Here is a 19,651-nt window from a genome sequence, read left to right as displayed (position 1 = left end):
CCATAGAACCATTCTCAGTGTCCATTGGTCTGTCAAGGGACAGTGTGTGTGTGTGTGGGCTGAGAGAGAAAAGTCCCCTACTGGGTTTGAGGGCTCACCGACACCACAGAGTTCCCTGAAAAGACACATAGCAGGGGTAGGGACTAGAGACCACAGGATCAACAACACACTAAATATACACACACACAGACACACACACACACACACACTCGGCTCTATTAAGATTGGTCACGGCCTGAACTTTAAGCACACTACTATTCATCCAGCCATGCAAGTTGGCCGGGCAGTTGGAACTGTGGATGCAATTGGTACCACACATACTCAGTGTGAAAGGCTATGAGAAACAACACTAACGCTGGCCTCAGGTCCTGGGTAGAAAGTCCTGTTCTCCTGCCATGAGACCCAAACACATTCCTAACACAAATGGACTTTTCTCTCCGTTATTGTGTAGGGCTCTTATACAGCATAGAAACCATCCTTCTATAGACAGTCAGTTACCCACAAAGACAGATTAAGGATAGTGTTGCAGAAAGTCCTGCATTGCATATCAATGTGGTTTTAAATCCCTCAATTGGATACATAGAAATGGGACTTTTCACTCCGTGAGCGTGCCAAAGAAAGTAGTTGTCTTTTTCACAATGGTGCAGCTTGCATTAATCACACTCTAATGACTCTTAGGAATGTCATGACAGATGCTGATTGAGAATTTCAGTCTGGGTCTGCTTTTAAATTAAATTCAATTATTGTGGCAAGTTAGTTATGTTGCTATATCAAAGGATCAAATGTCCAATAAATATCAAATAAATATATAAAATGTCAAATGAGTATTAAATTAACGCTTTAAATGTGTGTGTATATGAGCAAGGCAGTTAACCCACTGTTCCCCAGGTGCCGAAGACGTGGATGTCGATTAAGGCAGCCCCCCTCTCTGATTCAGAGGAGTTGGGTTAAATGCGGAAGACACATTTCAGTTGAAGCCATTCAGTTGGACAACTGACTAGGTATCCCCCTTTCCCCTTGTTGTGTCATGCAATGGTCCCCAACCGGTCGATCGCAATAGACTGGTCGATCTCCAAGACGTTTCTAGTCGGTCACCAAACATTTCTGTACAAAAAACAATGTTAAAAGCCTTGCATTCCTGTGTTTTGTATTTGTTTTGTGCTGTTGGCAGTTTGTGCACTATTTTTTATTTTTTTAAACATTTTATTTAACAAGGCAAGTCAGTTAAGAACAAATTCTTATTTACAATGATGGCCTATGCCGGCCAAACCCTAACCTGGACGATGCTGGGCCAATTGTGCGCCGCCCTATGGGACAGCCTGGAATCAAACCAGGGTCTGTAGTGACACCTCTAGCTCTGAGATGCAGTGCCTTAGACCGCTGCGCCACTCGGGAGCCCACTTGATTCAGCAGCTCCAGCACCGTGAAGGCAAAGTGTTCCCATTTTGATCCATTTCATGTGTCTGAAAGTAGAACTCCGCCTACCCAGCAGGGCCAGAGATCAAATCAAGTTCGACCTACCTACAGGATAGGCCTACCGCTGGCCAATTAGATAACTTCGATCACCGTGTCTGCACAGTTTCCAAGAGCAATAGACTGTCAAAAGAAACCTTGAACGCAGTGAACTTGATACTGTAACATTTCAAAACATATAAAACCATCACTAGAGAGACTCAGCAACAAATACAGGGGTGGGGGGAGATCAGTCCGGCTTTAAACTTACTATTGAAACTTGTGATAGTAGAAAATAAAAGTTGCAATTTCGAAATTTGCTAGTGCATCATCAGTTCCTCTTGTATTGTTACTTGTTGCATACCTTAGAGATCTATTGCACGAAAATGTACTTTAAAACTGCAAAATGTTAACAGCACACCATGGCAAAATGTGTAGAATTTCAGGAAATAAGCTTTAAACCTGCAAAATTCTCTACACCTGCAAAATTCTCTACACCAACAAGAGAGGTGTGAACTGTCATGAACAGTGCCTGTGGCCATAGAAATGGACATGGCACGTGCGCAGTAGGGGGGTGTTCCCCAATGCTGGAAGGTGGGCCCCCGAGTGAAAAAGTTTGGGAACCCCTGGCCTACTGCACAAACCTCATTGCTACAATACAGAACTGTTTTTAATTGCTTAATGTTGCATAGGCTTATGTTTTTTAAGTCATGTTTAATAAAAACCTCTTCTCCTCCATGTTGTCCTACAGGTAACTACCAGCTCTCCCCTACGGTCAACATGCCCCAGGACGACAGTGTCATCATCGAAGACGATCGGCCACCTGTACTTCCTGCCCACCTCTCTGACCAATCGTCTTCCAGTTCCCATGACGACATGGGATTCCATGTGGAGGTCCCTCCAACTTGGGCCAAAGATATTCCAATTCAGAATGAGAGGTGAGAGCAGAGGACAATCCCAAATGTCACCCTAATCCCTACATAGTGCACTACTTTGAAAATGGGCCCTGGTCAAAAGTAGTGCACTTCATAGGGAATAGGGTGTCTTTCCTAGTCAGCCTCACACACTGCTCCTTCTAGTAGCTCCCTGTGAAACTGTTTATCAACTGTTAATGTATCAGACTTGACACTCCTTTTTTTGACGTTATTTTTATTGAAGATTACATCGTTTTTTTAAATAAAAAACAAAAAAACAAGGTCTGGCAGGTACAGCACATATCATCATACGTTCATCAGATTAGTTACAGTAACATTTTTGAATTAGACAATTTTCAAGTACGAAACCCATTTTTCCCAGTATTCCTGACCTCTCTCCTCATGACTTCTTAAAACAAAAGGTCATACGCTCCATATAATGTTTCTTTAAAAATGGTCTTTTTGAAGCCATTTCCGAGTGACAGCCTTTTTACTGGATGCCAGTAGGACCTTCAACAGGTACTTTTCTCTATTGTGTCATTTATCAGGTATTTCACCCAAATACAAAGAAATGAATGCTTGTTCTATGTCAAAACCCATAATTTTTCCAATGTTAGGTCCTATTTCCTCCCCAGTAAGTTTCAATGTGTGATCCACATTCTCTCCAACAAGGGTGTTGGGAGCCAGTCTGTTTTGATTTCAGTTTAAGTGTTATGAAGAAACGTATAACAATCTTCCAAAAGAATTCTCTCCAAGTCCTAGAGTTGGTAGAGCTTAATTGAGTCTCAGATATGTTCAACCATGTTTCATCAGTTATTCAATGTTAAGTTCCTCCTCCCATTTCTGTTTAATATAGTTTGTAGAGTGTTTCTTTGAAGATAAAATATCCAAGTCAAGACTTGAAATAGTTTGTTTTAAATACTCCCCAAGTTGTATGCGTTGGTGAATTATTTGGTCCATTTCTGAGGTGCCTGAGGGTCAATCAGTTTTATATCTTTTAAAAAGTAGTATCGAACCTGTAGGTACCTCTGCAGGTCGCAGTTGTAAATGAGAACTTGTTCTCAACTGGCCTACCTGGTTAAATAAAGGTGAAATAAAACAAAATAAAAACCTGTGAAAATCTTGTTTATCCAAGCCATGTTTTTTTACCTAGGTCCTGGAAGTTTTCTAGAAAATGATGTGATGCCTTTTTGCCTCCACAGCAGGAGTGAAGCTGGGGTCCAATGCGGGCCAGCTCAGCAGTTTGACCTCTGTCTCAACCGTGTCTTAAGAGAAATGAATCCACTGATTTGTGTCTGTATGTTTCTATTACCATGTCCTTATTACCTAAAACTGACTGTACGGGTATCTCTGTCAAAGTAGTCTCAATGGCTTTCCATTTGGATTCGTATTCTGAATTGCACAAACACACGAGGTCTCAATTGATTGGGTGGACACAAAATAATATTTTAGGCTTGGTAAGGTCATACCCCCCCCCCCCCCCCCCCTGTTGTTTGGTAATTGTAATGTTGTTCATCTCATTGTTGGTCTCTTACTGTTCCAGATAAACCTTGATATCCGTTTATCCCTAAACTGTTTAGGTGGGATTTCTATGGGCAGTGATTAGAACAAATACAGTAACGTCAGCAGGATTTTCATTTTGATTGTTTCAATGCTGCTACTAAGATCCAAAGGAAGGGAATTCCACCTGTCCAGGTCATCATAGATGTTCTTGTTGACGTGAACGTAATTCTTGTCATAGAGTTTGCCTGTGTCTTTTTAGATTCACTCCCAAGATATTTAATAGATGAAGAGAGGTCCACTGGAAGTTCTACCTACTCTTCAGCTCTTGCTGTGGCGTGTAATTATATACTAGGGCTTGAGTCTTGTGTATGTTAAACACATACCCTGAATATGTTCCAAATGTTTGTAAAACATCAATCGAGGTACACTTGAACCTGGGGCTTTAAGGAATAAGTGAACATCAGCATACGTGCATATCTTATGTTCACTGCCTCTTATTGCTATTCCCTCTAGGTTGGATCCCGTCTTATTGCCTGTGCTAACGGCTCGGTGTACAAGGAGAAGAGTGTGGGTGGAAGATTAGCCTCGTCTTGCCCCTCGTTCTAAACTTATCGTTCGTGACAAACGTCCATTACTCTTTATTCTGGCAGTCGGACATGAATGCAGTGTTTTGATGCCCTGTATCACTTCTTTGTTGAAACCAGATCTATCCATAACTTGGAATAGATAATCCCATCCCACTGAATCAAATGTTTTTTTCTGCATCTAGACTGATTTTCATATAGTACTTGTCTTAAGACTTGACATTCCTTTTGATAATCAGGACCATGTTTTGTTAAGTTTTCGCGACGGAATGTTGTTTCAGTTGCTGCGAATTAGACCCCATGCTGTGTATTTAAAAGATTCCTCTGTTTTTCCTTCGCTGAACCAGCTAGATGTAGAGTAGGTCTAAGGCTGTTTTACTCCGCTGTATGTTGCGTTCTACAAATAGTGAAACATAAACAAGGTAAATAAATGGCTAATTCTGCACTGACGCATACACAAGGACAAGGTCAATGTGTCCCATGTGTTTTTTGAAAGGACACACAGGCACACCCACCTGCTGCATACTTAACTGGGCGTGTAGGGCCGTTGTAACCCTGGATACGTCCCAAATTGCCCCCTATTCATTATATAGTGCCCTACTACCCTATGGGCCCTGGTCAAAAGTTGTGCACTATATATAGGGAATAGGTTGCCATTTGCATTGCAGCGTCCGTGATGATGAGGCCCAGCCTGAGTTCTCGTCAGTGGGCCTGGAGCGGGTTGGGCTGAGTGTGTGGTGATTGTAGCTGGTCCAGCCCTAATCAGTCTCTACCTTAATCAGTGGCTTATCAAGTATGGCCTAGATTCTAGGTGTGGCTTGATTTGAAGACCCACTGAAGCTCCCTGACAATAACAGTTTGATTTACACTAGAACCACTGGAATAATCTCATCCCTTTGTCTCTTTTTCCTGTCTTCCTCCCTCCCCGCTCTCTTTCCTCTCTCACCCACTCTCTTTCTCTCTCCCTCACTCTTTTTCTCGCTCTCCCTCACTCTTTTTCTGTCTTTGTGTGTGTCTCCATCTCCGTCACTCCCTCTCCTGTAGCACCCTGAGACCTGATGACACCGACCCAGACGGAGCCTTTCAGAGGGAGGGCTTCGGCAGACAGAGCATGTCAGAGAAACGGACAAAGCAGTTTGGAGATGCCAGTCAGCTGGAGATCATCAAGACACGCAAGTCCAAGAGCATGGATCTAGGTACTGAAGGAAACCAGCTGGTCCCTTTCCTCCCTCTCATTTGACTCCCTTTAGGTCAGCCCTGCCTGGAACCAATGGCAACACGTTATTGGCTGGTTTACCAGACACAGATTAAGCCTAGCCCTCTGTGTATGTGAAACCGGCCCTGTGAGTTGTTAGGAATCCCCACATTAGGCACATACATACCCCCCTCCTTGTAAATTGCATCTATAAGACTTGCGTTGCACAGCCTAATATTTGTGGCTTCTACTGTATGTCATCGAAATGTGATGCAATTCTCTGTCTTTTGTGTGACATCAAACAGGTTTAAGTACTGTGTCTCCTGTCACACCTCAGAACAACGTTTCAGCTCACTTGAGGTGGCATGAAACCATTCTGATTGCTTTGGCTGACAGTAATCTTCCCTCTCACCCACACTTTGGTTGCGTCCCAAATGGGGCTCCCCATAGGGCCCTGGTCAAAATAGTACACCATAAAGGGAATAGGGTGCCATTTGGGACTCAGCCGATGATATCTAATCTGCTTCTTATCCCTACTGAATTACTGTAGTCCTGCACGTGTTTATATCACAATAGCTCTGATTGCTATCCTAAATCTCTACATTTCCCTGTCCGTCTGTCTGTCTCGCATGTTTTCTGATTGCCCTTGAAATTGCCTAAAGATGTGATGATGTACTTACTGTACAATAACGTTGCTGGAATGTTTGCATGTGGAATGTGCTCACTAACCGATCCTACATGTTTATTGCCCCCCTTTAACAGTAGCCGACGAGTTTAACCTCACCCCTCGCAAAGAGAACACGCCAGGTAAGGAGTGACACGTCACTGAGGGAGAACGGACACCTCATCCGTTCCACAGTCCCTCCCCCCATTTCATTGTGAGATTCCAGACCTGCTTTAGAATGTAGAATCCACCAATCACAATGAGAATACATAGAACATTAAGACAGTTTGAGGTCATTGCAGTGGAATTGTGGGCTGGTGAATATGGACTAGGCAGTGATTCTTCTTAAGATGCAGCAGCACTGCTAATTGTTCTGTGGAAGGGAATGGGAGGAGAGCGGGCGGGAGAGATGGAGAGAAAGCGAAATCGCTCTGTCCTTGGCTGGGGCTGCAAACTGACAGCAAGTCATCCGTCATTGTCAGACGTGTGTGTTTTCACAGCCACCTCTGAATAGCAGATCCTTTGAAGGATGGGATTTAGCCGAAAGGCACAGTGAAAGCAGGAGAAAGAAAGGGAAACAACAGAAAATAGAGGTAGTATCGTAGTCAGACTACTGTGCATAAATGAGACTAAATATGTCATTAATGTCCCTTGTTAGGACATTGTTTTAGGCTCCAAACGGTGTCTGAGCAGTCACTAACGAGATACAAGGGCGGTGTCCCAAATGGCACCCTATTCCCTTAGTGCACTCATTTTTACCAGGGCTCATAGGGTGGCAATGGTCAAAAGTAGTGCTTTATATAGGGGATAGGGTGCCAATTGGGACGCACCCCTGTTGTTTCTAACCTCCAATTCAAGACTTGGCAAAGAAGAGGCCACATATGTACTTTATTTGCCTCTCTGTAAAATTACATTCACAAAATATCTCAACTAGATGTATGTTCATATGAAAAATACATGATCACCACCCACCTACAATTTAATTGATGTTTTAGGTTTTCCCAGCTTTGGGGGAAAAAACTCCCCATTTAATTTTGCCCTAATAACTCTGTTGTTGTAGCTAGGCTAATAGATTTCAGGCTATTATCTTTAGTGTTTCAGGGTTTATTTTCTCTCCCCCTGTGCTACACTCTCCCTCTCTAATATATACATCCACTCCTTAAATGGTACATGGTCCATTTAGCAGGCCCAAAACAAATCCCCAATCCTGGGGAAACTGATGACAGTTACAGCCTAGGAGAGGGAGTAACATCCCAAGTATTTAGTGCACTACTTTTGACCTGGGAACATAAGAGTTCTGGTCAAAAGCAGTGCACTATATAAGGAATAGGGTGCCGTTTGGGACTGAGACCGTGACAGCCTGGGAGAGCGGAGTGATGGGACACAATAGCTTAGATAGCCTGGCCCAGTGGGCCTTCTTCTGCACTGATTGGCTATAGGACCTTGTTGACACAGACTGTAGCCACATGTTTGTCAAGGACTTCACTAGTTCACTAGGAGAGGGCAATGCATATAGGGCTCCCTAATGGCAAATAGCAACGTAAGTTCCTTCAGTAGTTTCCAGTCTGTTATGTGCCTGCAGTGCCTTCAGAAAGTATTCACACTCTTTGACTTTTTACACATTTTGTTGTTAGTCTGAATAAATGTTTTATTAAATGTAGATTTTTTGGGTCACTGGCCTACACACAATACCCCATAATATCAAAGTGGAATAATGTTTTTTACATTTTTACAAATGAATTAATTATTTTATTTTATTTTTTACCTTTGTTATGTATTCAACCCCTTTGTTATGGGAAGCCTAAATGTAACTAGGCAAGTCAGTTAAAGAACAAATTCTTATTTACAATGATGGCCTATGCCGGCCAAACCCTAACCCGGACGATGCTGGGCCAATTGTGCGCCGCCCTATGGGACTCCCAATCACTGTCGGTTGTGATTCAGCCTGGAATCGAACCAGGGTCTGTAGTGACGCCTCTAGCACTGAGATGCAGTACCTTAGACCGCTGAGTCACTCGGGAGCCCCAAAAGGCTTCGCAAAGAAGGGCACCTATTGGTAGATGGGTGTAAAAAAAAAAAAAAAAAAAAAAAAAAAAAAAAAAAAAAAAATGACATTGAATAACCATTTTAGTATGGTGAAGTTATTAATGATTTCACTTTGGATGGTGTATCAATACACCCAGTCACTACAAAGATACAGGCTTCTTTCCTTACTCAGTTGCTGGAGAGGAAGGAAACCGCTCAGGGATTTCACCATGAGGCCAATTGTGACTTTAAAACAGTTACACAGTTTAATGGCTGATATGTGAAAACTGAGGATGGATTAACAACATTGTAGTTACTCCACAATACTAACCTAAATGACAGAGTGAAAAGAAGGAAACAGAATACAAATATTTCAAAACATGCATCCTGTTTGCAACAAGGCACTAAAGTAATAATTAAAAATAAAATGGCATAGCAATTAACATTTTGTCATGAATACAAAGTGTTATGTTTGGGGCAAATCCAATACATTACTGATTACCACTCTCCATATTTTCAAGCATAGTGGTGGCTCCATCATGTTATGTGTATGCTTGTAATCGTTATGGACTGGGGTGTTTTTCAGGATAAAGAAAGAAGTGGAATGGAACTGACCACAGGCAAAATCCTAGAGGAAAACCTGGCTGTTTGTTTTCCACCAGACACTTGACATTAATTCACCTTTCAGCAGGACAATAACCTAAAACACAATGTGAAATCTACACTGGAGTTACTTACCAATAAGACAGTGAATGTTCCTAAGTGGCTGAGTTACATTTTTGACTTAAATCTACTTGAACATATATGGCCAGACCATTTGACAGAGTTTGAAGAATTTTTTTAAGAATAATCGGCAAATGTTGCACAATCCAGGTGTGGAAAGCTCTTAGAGACTTACCCAGAAAGACTCATCACTGCCGAAGGTGATTCTAACATGTATTGACTCAGGGGTGTGAATACTTATTTTCAATAAATTTGCAAACATTTCTAAAACATGTTTTCACTTTGTCATTATGGGATATTTTGTGTAGATGGTGAGAGAAAAAAAAAAAATTTAATCAATTTTGAATTCAGACTGTAACACAACAAAATGTGAAGTATGTCAAGGCGTATGAATACTTTCTGAAGGCACTCGATATGTGCAGCTTTAGTTGGTCCTATAGCCACAAATGGGCTGAGTCCCAAATGGCACCCTATTCCCTACATAGTGCGCTACTTTTGACCAGAGCTCCATGGGCCCTATATAAGGTAAAGGGTGCTATTTAGGACACTTCCAAGGTATTCCCTGTTCGACCTGCCAGTCGACTGCAGGGTGATTGATAGCTGTATTTGTTATATTAAGGCGCCATCGTAGATCTCTGTACGACACGGGTTTTCTCCTGTTTGAATAGGGTGGCAGTCTGTACAAACATGCATCGATAGTACAGATATGTTGGGGCTGGGTTGCCAGGTCTGACTATCTGAAGCGTACAAACATGTTAGCTACAGAAATGTAGGAGCTAAGTTGCCAGGTCTGACTGTCTTAAACATACAAACATGCCAGTGCAGATATGTAGAAGGCTCGGTTGCCAGGTATGACCATCTGAAACCTAGAAACATGCCAGTGCAGAAACGGAGTGCAGAAACGGAGAAGCTGGAGGTTGCTATCTGAAACCACAGCCATGTATTTACATAAGGCTCAGTTGCCAGGGCGGAATATCTGAAACAAACATGTCAGTGCAGACCTGTAGGAGGCTGGAGGTTGCCAGGTCTGACTCTCTGAAACGCCCAAAACTCTTTGTCAAACAAACCACTCCCTGCTGTTCTTGACTCCCGCCGTCTGTCAGAGGTCTGAGTTAGTGTAATTTTGAAGACTACCGCTGAGGTGTGACTGGAAAGCGTGCGGTGCGGCCTCTGGCTGTACGCTAAAACCAAATGAATGGGTTTTGATGAATGAAAGCCTATCAGCTACCGCTTCAGTGAAACGTTAAGAGGACAGGAAAGACTGAACATGAATAGTCACCAGCCCTGCTTGTTCAGGTTTCACCCTTCTCTGCTCCACTCCTCCTCCGCTCCGCTCCTCCTCCGCTCCGCTCCACTTCTCCTCACTCCCACTCCTTCCCAGGCAAGCAGCCACCATATCCATGGCCACCCACATTAAAGTGTGAGCTGCTTCCCAAAAAATGCTATATAGGGCGAAAAGTAGTGCACTAAATAGGGAATATGGTGCCATTTGGGATTTACCCTGGGACTCTTGTTTACCCGGTACCTCTGCTCCAGTATACCCTGGGGATTAGAGAGAGAGCGAGCCTGCTGGGCTTTTCCCCTGAGGTAATCCATCCCTCTCTTTGCTTGCATCGCAAATGGCACCCTGTTCCCTGTATAGTCCACTACTTTTATATGGGCCCCGGTCACTTCAGATGCATCCTCTCTCTTCACCTCCATACCGCTCTACCTTCTCTACAATACCCCTTCAACCTGTGAGTGATGGAAAAAAGATGTACTGTCCACCTACTCTCTAAAACAAAACAAGACTTATTTAGGCTTATCTAGTATCAGAATTGAGTTTATCCCCTTTTTCCAAATGCAACTTAACCTGTTTTGGTTGTGTCACATAGTGTAAGAAATGAGTTCTATCCCAAGTTTTCATTTCAACTCACAGGCAGTAAAGTAAAATAACAAAAAATGCTTTAGTTAAACAGTGCATTTGCAAATACAAAAGCTCCTTTAGTTCACTCACAGCTGTGTTATCAATCAACTAACTTTGGATACTGTTGCTCCTTCGTAGGGTCTTCCACCAGGGACGTGGGTCCCTCCCTAGGCCTCAAGAAGTCAAGCTCTCTGGAGAGTTTACAGACCGCCGTTGCCGAGGTGACGCTCAACGGTGACATGCCCTTCCACAGGCCACGCCCACGCATAATCAGGGGGCGGGGCTGTAACGAGAGCTTCCGGGCCGCTATTGACAAGTCTTACGACAGGCCAGCAGCCACCGAGGAGGACGACGAGGGCATGGAGACATGTAAGACGAAGCAGGACTTCTATTGGACAGATCTAACTACTTCGGATGCATAAACCAAACGTTAATGCACATCTTCCGTTGATATCTCTGCCTGAAGAATTTACCCAGCATTTCAAGTTATGCCTGCATATAAAGGTCAGAATTTGAGGACTTAATAATTACCCAATGTATAAATCTCTTTCCATGTCTCCATCTCTCTAGTGGAGGAGGACACCGAGGAGAGCTCTCGGTCCGGGCGCGACTCTGTGTCCACTGTGGCAGATCTGACCCCACTGTACAACACAGAGAGACCGCTGGTCAACGGCAACCGCACCAATGAAGACAAGAAGAAGGACAAAGTAGGGAAAGACAAAAAGAAGCCAGACCGGGACAAAGAGAAGGACAGCAAGAACAAGGCTAAGAAAGGCATGCTGAAAGGACTGGGAGACATGTTCAGGTAGGAGACACAATAACTGTTCCTCGTCCTTTACCAGTGTTTCACCCACCATTATCGGTGGGTCCTGGGGTCATGCCTTTCATCTGATTGTCTGAGATGGTCTCTGAGCTGTCTGGGATGCCAATGATACATTCAAACGTCATATTTACTTAAATGGTTCTGACACAGGCTCTGTCTCAAATAGCACGCTATTCCCTGTATAGTGCACTGCTTTTGTAAAGGTAGTGCAGTAAATAAGGAATAGTGTGCTAAAGTGGTTGTGGCAAGGAGAATGCTGACTGATTTCTAACAGTGTAGAATAATGAGATCCAGTGGGAAGGAGAAGGATCTCCTGGCAGACATGCAGATCAGATGTTTGACCTAAAGGGGTGTGTGTGTGTTTTTGTGTGTGTGTGTGTGTGTGTCTTTGGCCTAAAGGTTGCTGGAAGCTCGAAATGTTTGGCTGCGATAGTCCCAGGGAACTGCAGGATCAAATCATTACGGAGGTGTGCTCCTCCCATTGACATGAGCACGATCAGTGGTTGTATGCAAACGCACACATATAGTACGCACTTCAGAGCCCACGACTTTGCCTTTTTTGGTTTAATTTGATAATGACTTAAACATTTTCTTTCATTGACTGAAAGCATTGTGAAACCGCTGCTCAATATTGCCTTCCAGTTCCTCGGAGTGCACATCACTGACAACCTGAAATGGTCACAACGGCGCCTTTTCAACCTCAGGAGGCTGAAGAAATTTGGCTTGGCACCTAAGACCCTCACTAACTTTTACAGATGCACCATTGAGAGCATCCTGTCGGGCTGTATCAACCGCCTGGTACAGCAATTGCACCGTCCGCAACCGCAGGGCTTTCCAGAGGGTGGCACGGTTAACCCAACACATCACCGGGGGCACACTGCCTGCCCTCCAGGCCACCTACAGCACCCGGTTTCACAGGAAAGAAGATCATCAAGGACCTCAGCCACCAGAGCCACGGCCTGTTCACCCTGCTACCTTGTAGAAGGCGGAGACAGTACAGGTGCATCAAAGTTGGGACCAAGAGAATAGAAAACAGCTTCTATCTCCAGGCCATCAGACTGTTAAATAATCCCCACTAGCTGACCTCCGCCCAGTACCCTACCCTGAACTGTTACTAGTCGGCTCCCACCCGGTACTCTACCCTGCACCTTAGAGACTGCTGCCCTATGTACATAGTCATTAAACACTGGTCACTTTAATAATGTTTACATACTGTTTTACCCACTTTATATGTGTATACTGTATTCTAGTCATGGCTCATCCTATATACCTACTTCTGTAGTTTGAAATGATTTTTAATAGTATTTGAACCCAGGTCTGGTTGGAGTGTTTCTCTGCTCTCAAACCGAGACACTAGACAGAGACGCTAGTTAGATCTGACTCTCTCATCTCACTGGGCTCGCACGCGTACACACACACACACACACACACACACACACACACACACACACACACACACACACACACACACACACACACACACACACACACTGCAGCCCAATCAACGCGTCATTTCCATCAGAGCCCCATCTAGAACACAGCAGCCTCCCTCATCTACTCTACTCTGATCACCACTTGGACTCAAAGCAACACCCAATCTGCTCGCTTGGCAGCATCCCCCAGATGGCCACTGCCCAGAAACACACACGTGACAGCATCAGTATGGTTGTTTTTTTCAGAGCTACAGTATGGTACAGTATGGTAAAGTGAAGAATCCGCAATCCGGCAAGAATCTGCCATTCTGCCCTTAACCCCCACAACAGCTGCTCCCCAGGCTCCAATGACGTGGATGTCGATTAAGGAAGCCCCCCCCCCCCGCGCACCTCTCTGATTCAGAGGGGTTGGGTTAAATGCGGGAGACACATTTCAGTTGACTGCATTCAGTTTTTACAACTGACTAGGTATCTCCTTTCCCTTCCCTTTAGTACTGTAGCTTATGAAAGGTTTCAAGAAGCTGTGCTTAATCGGTAATGAATGCTAGAGTCAGTGAGACTTGTAATGACATTTTGACAGTGCTGCCGCTGTCAAGGCAGACCTTATCACTTTACCTGGGGCTCCCGAGTGTCTACAGACACCCTGGTTCAAATCCAGGCTGTATCACAACCGGCCGTGATTGGGAGTCCCATAGAGCGGCGCACAATTGGCCCAGCGTCGTCTGGGTTTGGTCGGGGTAGGCCGTCATTGTAAATAAGAATTTGTTCTTAACTGACTTGCCTAGTTAAATAAAGGCTACACATACTTGTTGAGATGAGTTTGAAATACATGATTGGTCCTGTGCATCTCAAATCCCTAGCATTTGATATCAAAACATCAAGGAATCTTCTCATGGATGTTCTGTGAGATTCGGAAATAAACACCTCCTCAAATATTTGTCTTTCTCTTATGACACTTTCACTTAACACTTTTTTTTTGCGTTGCCTTGAACTTGACGTTTCCCAGTCGCTTGCTTCTTTAACTAAAATAACCTCTTGTTAAATGCCCATCTTATAAGTGGTGTAGAAGTCGGAAGAGGAGAGGAGGGTTCTGTGCTTAACTGTACACAGAATATTGAATGCCCTTCTGTCATGATGAATGTTCTAATCTCTGAAAGTTTCACTAGTTCTTCCTGCCAGTGTTTCTGAAGGAGACGGGGGAATCTCAAATGGCTCCCTATTCCCTATATATAGGTTACTACTTTTGACTAGTGCCCATAGGGGCTCTGGTCAAAGTAGTGCACTCTATACTATATATAATAGGGTGCCATTTGGGACGTGGCTGGTGATTTTAAGGAGATTTAATGGAAGCCACCGGAGTGGAAGGAGAAACTGTCACCCGCTGTCTCTGTGATAGATAGGGCTGCACTTCATATTAACACTTTCAACGGCTTTATGCTACATTTGAGGCCATTTGTTGATCAATTTTTCAGGTAATGGACCTCCCCCTTCGGTCTTTCCCGCTCACCCCTCTCTCTCTCTCTGTCTCCTTTTGTTATTTCTCTCTGTCTCACTCTCTTTCTCCTTTCGTTATCTCTCTCTGTCTCTCACTCTCTTTCTCCTTTCGTTATCTCTCTCACCCTCTTTCTCCTTTCGTTATCTCTCTCACCCTCTTTCTCCTTTCGTTATCTCTCTCACCCTCTTTCTCCTTTCGTTATCTCTCTCTCACCCTCTTTCTCCTTTCGTTATCTCTCTCTCACCCTCTTTCTCATTTTATCTCTCTCCGTCTCACTCTCTTTCTCTTTTCGTTATCTCTCTCACTCTCTTTCTCCTTTCGTTATCTCTCTCGGTCACTCACTCTCTCTTGCTCCTTTAGTTTGTTCTATATATCTCTCCATCTCTCTGTGCTGAGAAGTTCTTGTTTTTTTTACAGCTGATTAAACTCAACTCTCTGCAGGCCAATTTCCCTCTGAATAAGCCTAGGTCCATCATATAAATAAGGTCTGCAAAGTAATTTAATCAACAGGGTGCCTTTTATGTGGAGTCAATCAAGCTGAAATATAATTTCAAGTAGTTCCCATTTGGTTTACTACTATTTCCCTTCCCATGAATATAATTACTTTGATGGGCTATGGTAATATGATCTTGTCTCCTGTCAACTTCAGACCTGATCACAGGCAAACTCAGTCAAGTACAATTTAAAAGTGAAATATTTGATGGCATGTTTGTTAGAAGGGAGTTGGAGAGAATGGCAGAGTTGATCGCCATTAGTAATTTATAAGAATTTTTTGGGTCTGTCAAATTGCACCCTTTTCCCTATATAGTATGCTGTTTTTAACCAGGTCCCATGGCATAGGGCTCTGATCAAAAACGGTGCACTAGGGAATAGGGTGCCTTTTAGGAGGCACCCTTAAATTGACCAAAATCAAAGCCATTTTGGTAAAATCGTCTTTGTCTGCTGCCCCAATGTTTCAGGTTTGGAAAACACCGCAAGGACGGAGAGAAACTAGAGCGTAAAGGGAGGCTGGAGGAGCTGCAGGCCTCAGAAGAAGAGACACTGAGGATGAAACTAGAACAGGAGAGGTGAGTGTCTGTATGTCTGTCTACAGAGAGACACTCACACAGTGTCAAGGTTGCTCTGGGACTGGGATTTGATCCCACACACACACACTAGTGTGTATGTGCTGAAAGGCATTGGTGCTATCCACTAGGCCAACCCCAGGCTACGAGCCACACTGCCTAATGAAGGAAGTGGCAGGTGGGGGATGTGACAGTAATTTGGGCACCAGACTGTAAATGCCAAAGCTATTACTACACACACACACACACACACACACACACACACACACACACACACACACACACACACATACACACTACAACACTATGTTTAATTAATTCCAATTATTCACATTATGAAAGTTACATACGCAAACATTTTGAGTAGTAACTGGTTTGACAAAATGCAACTGAAAATTGTGATCTCACCTATTTTTGAAATGTTCTTGTATGACTGTGCTGTTTCCGCTCCAAGACTATTGCAGTTGGGGCACAACCATGGATTCCTCAAAAGCAAAACTGTTTTCCTAGCAGTGCTTCGCTATTGTCTCCTTACCGTGATACTAATAGGATATTGCGCAAGACACTGCTATCACTGTAATGTACCATTGATGCAAAACAAAACTGAAGCTAAGGCTAGCTTGTCAGTCACACAGGTCGCGGTCCCCTGCTCAGACTTTGCTGACCCATGCCCGATCTTACAACGCTTGGATAGGTATTTTGGGTATCAGCTTACCACATCAAATGCTATAGAAATCTGCTGCCCAACGGCGCAGTCTCTCACGTGGAACACAACCATTGGTTGATGCGTGCAAAGTCTGAGCAGAGGAACACGACCAATGTCTTCTGTTTCCACCCAGAGCTGTGGGAATGTCAGAAGTCAGCGCTATTAGGACTCCTCACTGACAGAGCCTGCTCTGCTTGCCCTGGCAATGACCCCCGTCCTTTTCTGTGATCCCACAGGTCAACTAATAGCTACATCCACACACAGACTACAGACAGGGGGTGCGTCCCAAATGGCACCCCATTCCCTAAATAGTGGGCCCTGGTCAAAAGCAGTGCACTCTATAGGGAATATGGTGCCATTTGGGACGCGGGACAAAGAATAGAAAGAGGGTGTGTTTGGTTGGCGCTTGATTTACACCACCCGACTGAAGCCCTGAGTGTTTCCTTTGATTTACCCTCTATTGAAGGAGGAGTGAAAGGTTTGGGGGCAATCTGTGACAACATGAGAGCTTCTTTTCAAGCCCAGATATCTAGAGCCCCGACTGCGGGGTAGCAATCATAACATTCATCACGGCACACTTCGATTTCTACGTACCATGTCATTACCGCGCTGTCATTACCGCGCTGTCCTTACTGTGATGCACAGCCAATCACTTGGACATGGAGACCAAATCAAAGGAACTGTCATTATGAAATCACGCCAATCAACAAAATGGCTCTTTCTGCTTCTGGCTCTCGGCTAATAAGTGTCGCAAATACTGGATTCAGAAAGGAATACGGGGAATGAATGCACTCAATACTATACTATACTTATGCTATTGATCTTGGCATGAAGGACTGAGAAGTGAGACCAAAAAGCATTATGATCAAACCACTTGTATAAATAAATAGCATCATCATCATCTGCCAATCTGTCCAATATCTGCCAATATTGAAGGTATGTCTCCCTTTATATGCATAAAGCACACCAATGGAACATTTCTGATAACATTCATTATGAGATGGATCTCTAGGTAGTGCTCTTTATATGCATAAAGCACACCAATGGAACATTTCTGATAACATTCATTATGAGATGGATCTCTAGGTAGTGCTCTTTATATGGGTGCTCTTTATTTCATTTAATTATTAATAGGCAAGTCAGTTAAGATCAAATTCTACTACCTTGTTCAGGGGCAGAACGAATCCCCGAGCTAACCTTGTCAGCTCGGGGATTCGATCCTGCAACCTTTCGGTTACTGGCCCAACGCTCTAACCACTAGGCTACCTGCCGCCCCATCAGTCATGCTGATTCTTTGTCCTGATGAAACCCTTGTATTCCCAGTGTGCTAACTACCTACACCCCCCCCCCCCCTCCCTCTCTCTCTACAAACCATTACCTGGTGAACAGCTAAGGTAGTCATTTTAACTGCATGGAGGGAGTACCTCACCGAGCACATAATTACAGTTTTGCCAATTATCAGCCTTTCAACTTGCAATTATCATCCCCTTGCTTCTCTCTGGGCCTCTTTACTGCCAGGAACGAGGGAAAGAGAAGGGAGGACAGACAGCTTTTCCTCATCTAGCACTCAACTGGGAAATCTACATATGCCCCAAGAAATGTGCATTAGCCACATAATGAAATAATACGTCAAGGAAACAGGTTTCCCATTTAAGTGTGAAATGAAATAAAGTCATTATAGGTGAAAATATTTATCCAAAAAGGCAATAATATTCCCCTGATGAGATTGCAAAGACATCACAGATTCCAGGCAGTCGCTGAGTTGAGTGGACTGAACCATCTTTAGAATATTTTGAGGGTTTCTTAATGGAAGCATATGCCTCTTATAACATGTTGGCACTGCAGCCTGCCCTGAGTGCAGACACCAGCTAAAGCTTGTTTGTAGACTCAGCGAATATCTAAATTACCAGAAGGAAACGGGCCCTTGAGAGACCTAGCTTTAAACCGTGGGAAAACAAGGTTTGTGTTGGGGGAGTTTAGTAGGCTACTGATGGTAAGCATGGTGCTGCTGATAAGATAAGAGCAGACATAGCAATCTGCTCCCTCGCTTTGTTTGGCTCAGAAGCCTTTCCATTGAGAGGAGGTGGAGGGGTCGCCAATGCTATTTCCTAAGCAGGCTAGCTAGACCGACCGACTGTGAATTGGATCCTTACAAAAGCAGTTGCCTTGACATGAAAGCCGGTACAATGTCAATCCCTACATCTTCTAAACAAATAACACTGCTACAGCAGAGCCTCCTTAAATTCCACCTCTGTTTACTTACTACCACAAAAATGCTAATATTCTCAACACCCTTCAATGAGATATTCTATCTAGATAAGGCCAAGTGCCAACACGGGTCATAAGCCTGAGGGCCAGCCAGGAAGAAGGGCAAGATCAACCATTGGACCAAACAATGGTCTCAGCCCTGACATGTTTCTGTGAGGAAACCCTCAGAGGTCTTAATGATTGGCCCTGATGAGAGATGGAAACATCTGTACTTGGCATAGAGTATAGGAGCTATAATGGATTTTATACTAGGGGGGGGGGGCATCAGAACCAGGGATGATGAGTGGCCTTTCCTCAGCTTCCACACATAACAATGTGCCATTGTGTCCAGTGTGTAATGATAATGTCCCTTGGTGGCAACTGACAGCTACACAATAATGATAAAACATGGTGAAAGAAAGGAAACCCGGATGGAAGGTCCTGTGGGATAAGCGACACATAATCCTGTGACGAAAAATCTGATCACTTTATATTCCAGACCGTTGATTCACCAGACAGATGCTTGCCTGTGGCTGTGTCCCAAATGGTACTATATTCCCTATATAGTGCGCCACATTTGACCAGGCCTAGTGTACTATATAGGGAATAGGGTGCCGTTTGGACGTCACAAAACAATTCGTTTTTTTCTGTCTAGCTGTGAAATGCAGGCCCTGGTCCCTGACCCTCACCTGAGTAAATTCATCCACTCAGTCAATCAGAGGTAGATTTTCTCTAGCCTCTGGCCTTGACCAATCAATATGTGTTTTGCCGGAGGAATTGTAACTCTCAACTGGTCCTTGGGAAAGGAACTCTGCCATTACAGATCAGACATTGATTAGGTAGAAGTTTCTGCCTCTCCACCTTTTCCCAGGGTACCCTACTCCTAGACCTCCACAGATTGTCTAAGTACTTCATTG

At 44.0% G+C, this 19,651-nt stretch overlaps 1 protein-coding gene across 1 annotated transcript in view; it reads left to right on the top strand.

Annotated features, from left to right (window-relative positions):
- Nucleotides 1-19,651, top strand: part of LOC120055864 (partitioning defective 3 homolog) — a 248,842-nt gene that overhangs the window by 161,412 nt on the left and 67,779 nt on the right. The window contains exons 17-22 of the mRNA XM_039003891.1: nt 2,204-2,390; nt 5,498-5,649; nt 6,411-6,455; nt 11,105-11,335; nt 11,537-11,771; nt 15,677-15,784. Of these exons, the coding sequence (XP_038859819.1) occupies nt 2,204-2,390; nt 5,498-5,649; nt 6,411-6,455; nt 11,105-11,335; nt 11,537-11,771; nt 15,677-15,784 (958 nt within the window). The remainder of the gene's footprint in view (nt 1-2,203; nt 2,391-5,497; nt 5,650-6,410; nt 6,456-11,104; nt 11,336-11,536; nt 11,772-15,676; nt 15,785-19,651) is intronic.

The sequence above is a fragment of the Salvelinus namaycush genome, chromosome 11 (genome assembly GCF_016432855.1).
Source record: "Salvelinus namaycush isolate Seneca chromosome 11, SaNama_1.0, whole genome shotgun sequence".
Classification (NCBI taxonomy): domain Eukaryota; kingdom Metazoa; phylum Chordata; class Actinopteri; order Salmoniformes; family Salmonidae; genus Salvelinus; species Salvelinus namaycush.
This window is presented reverse-complemented; position numbering and strand designations above follow the sequence as displayed.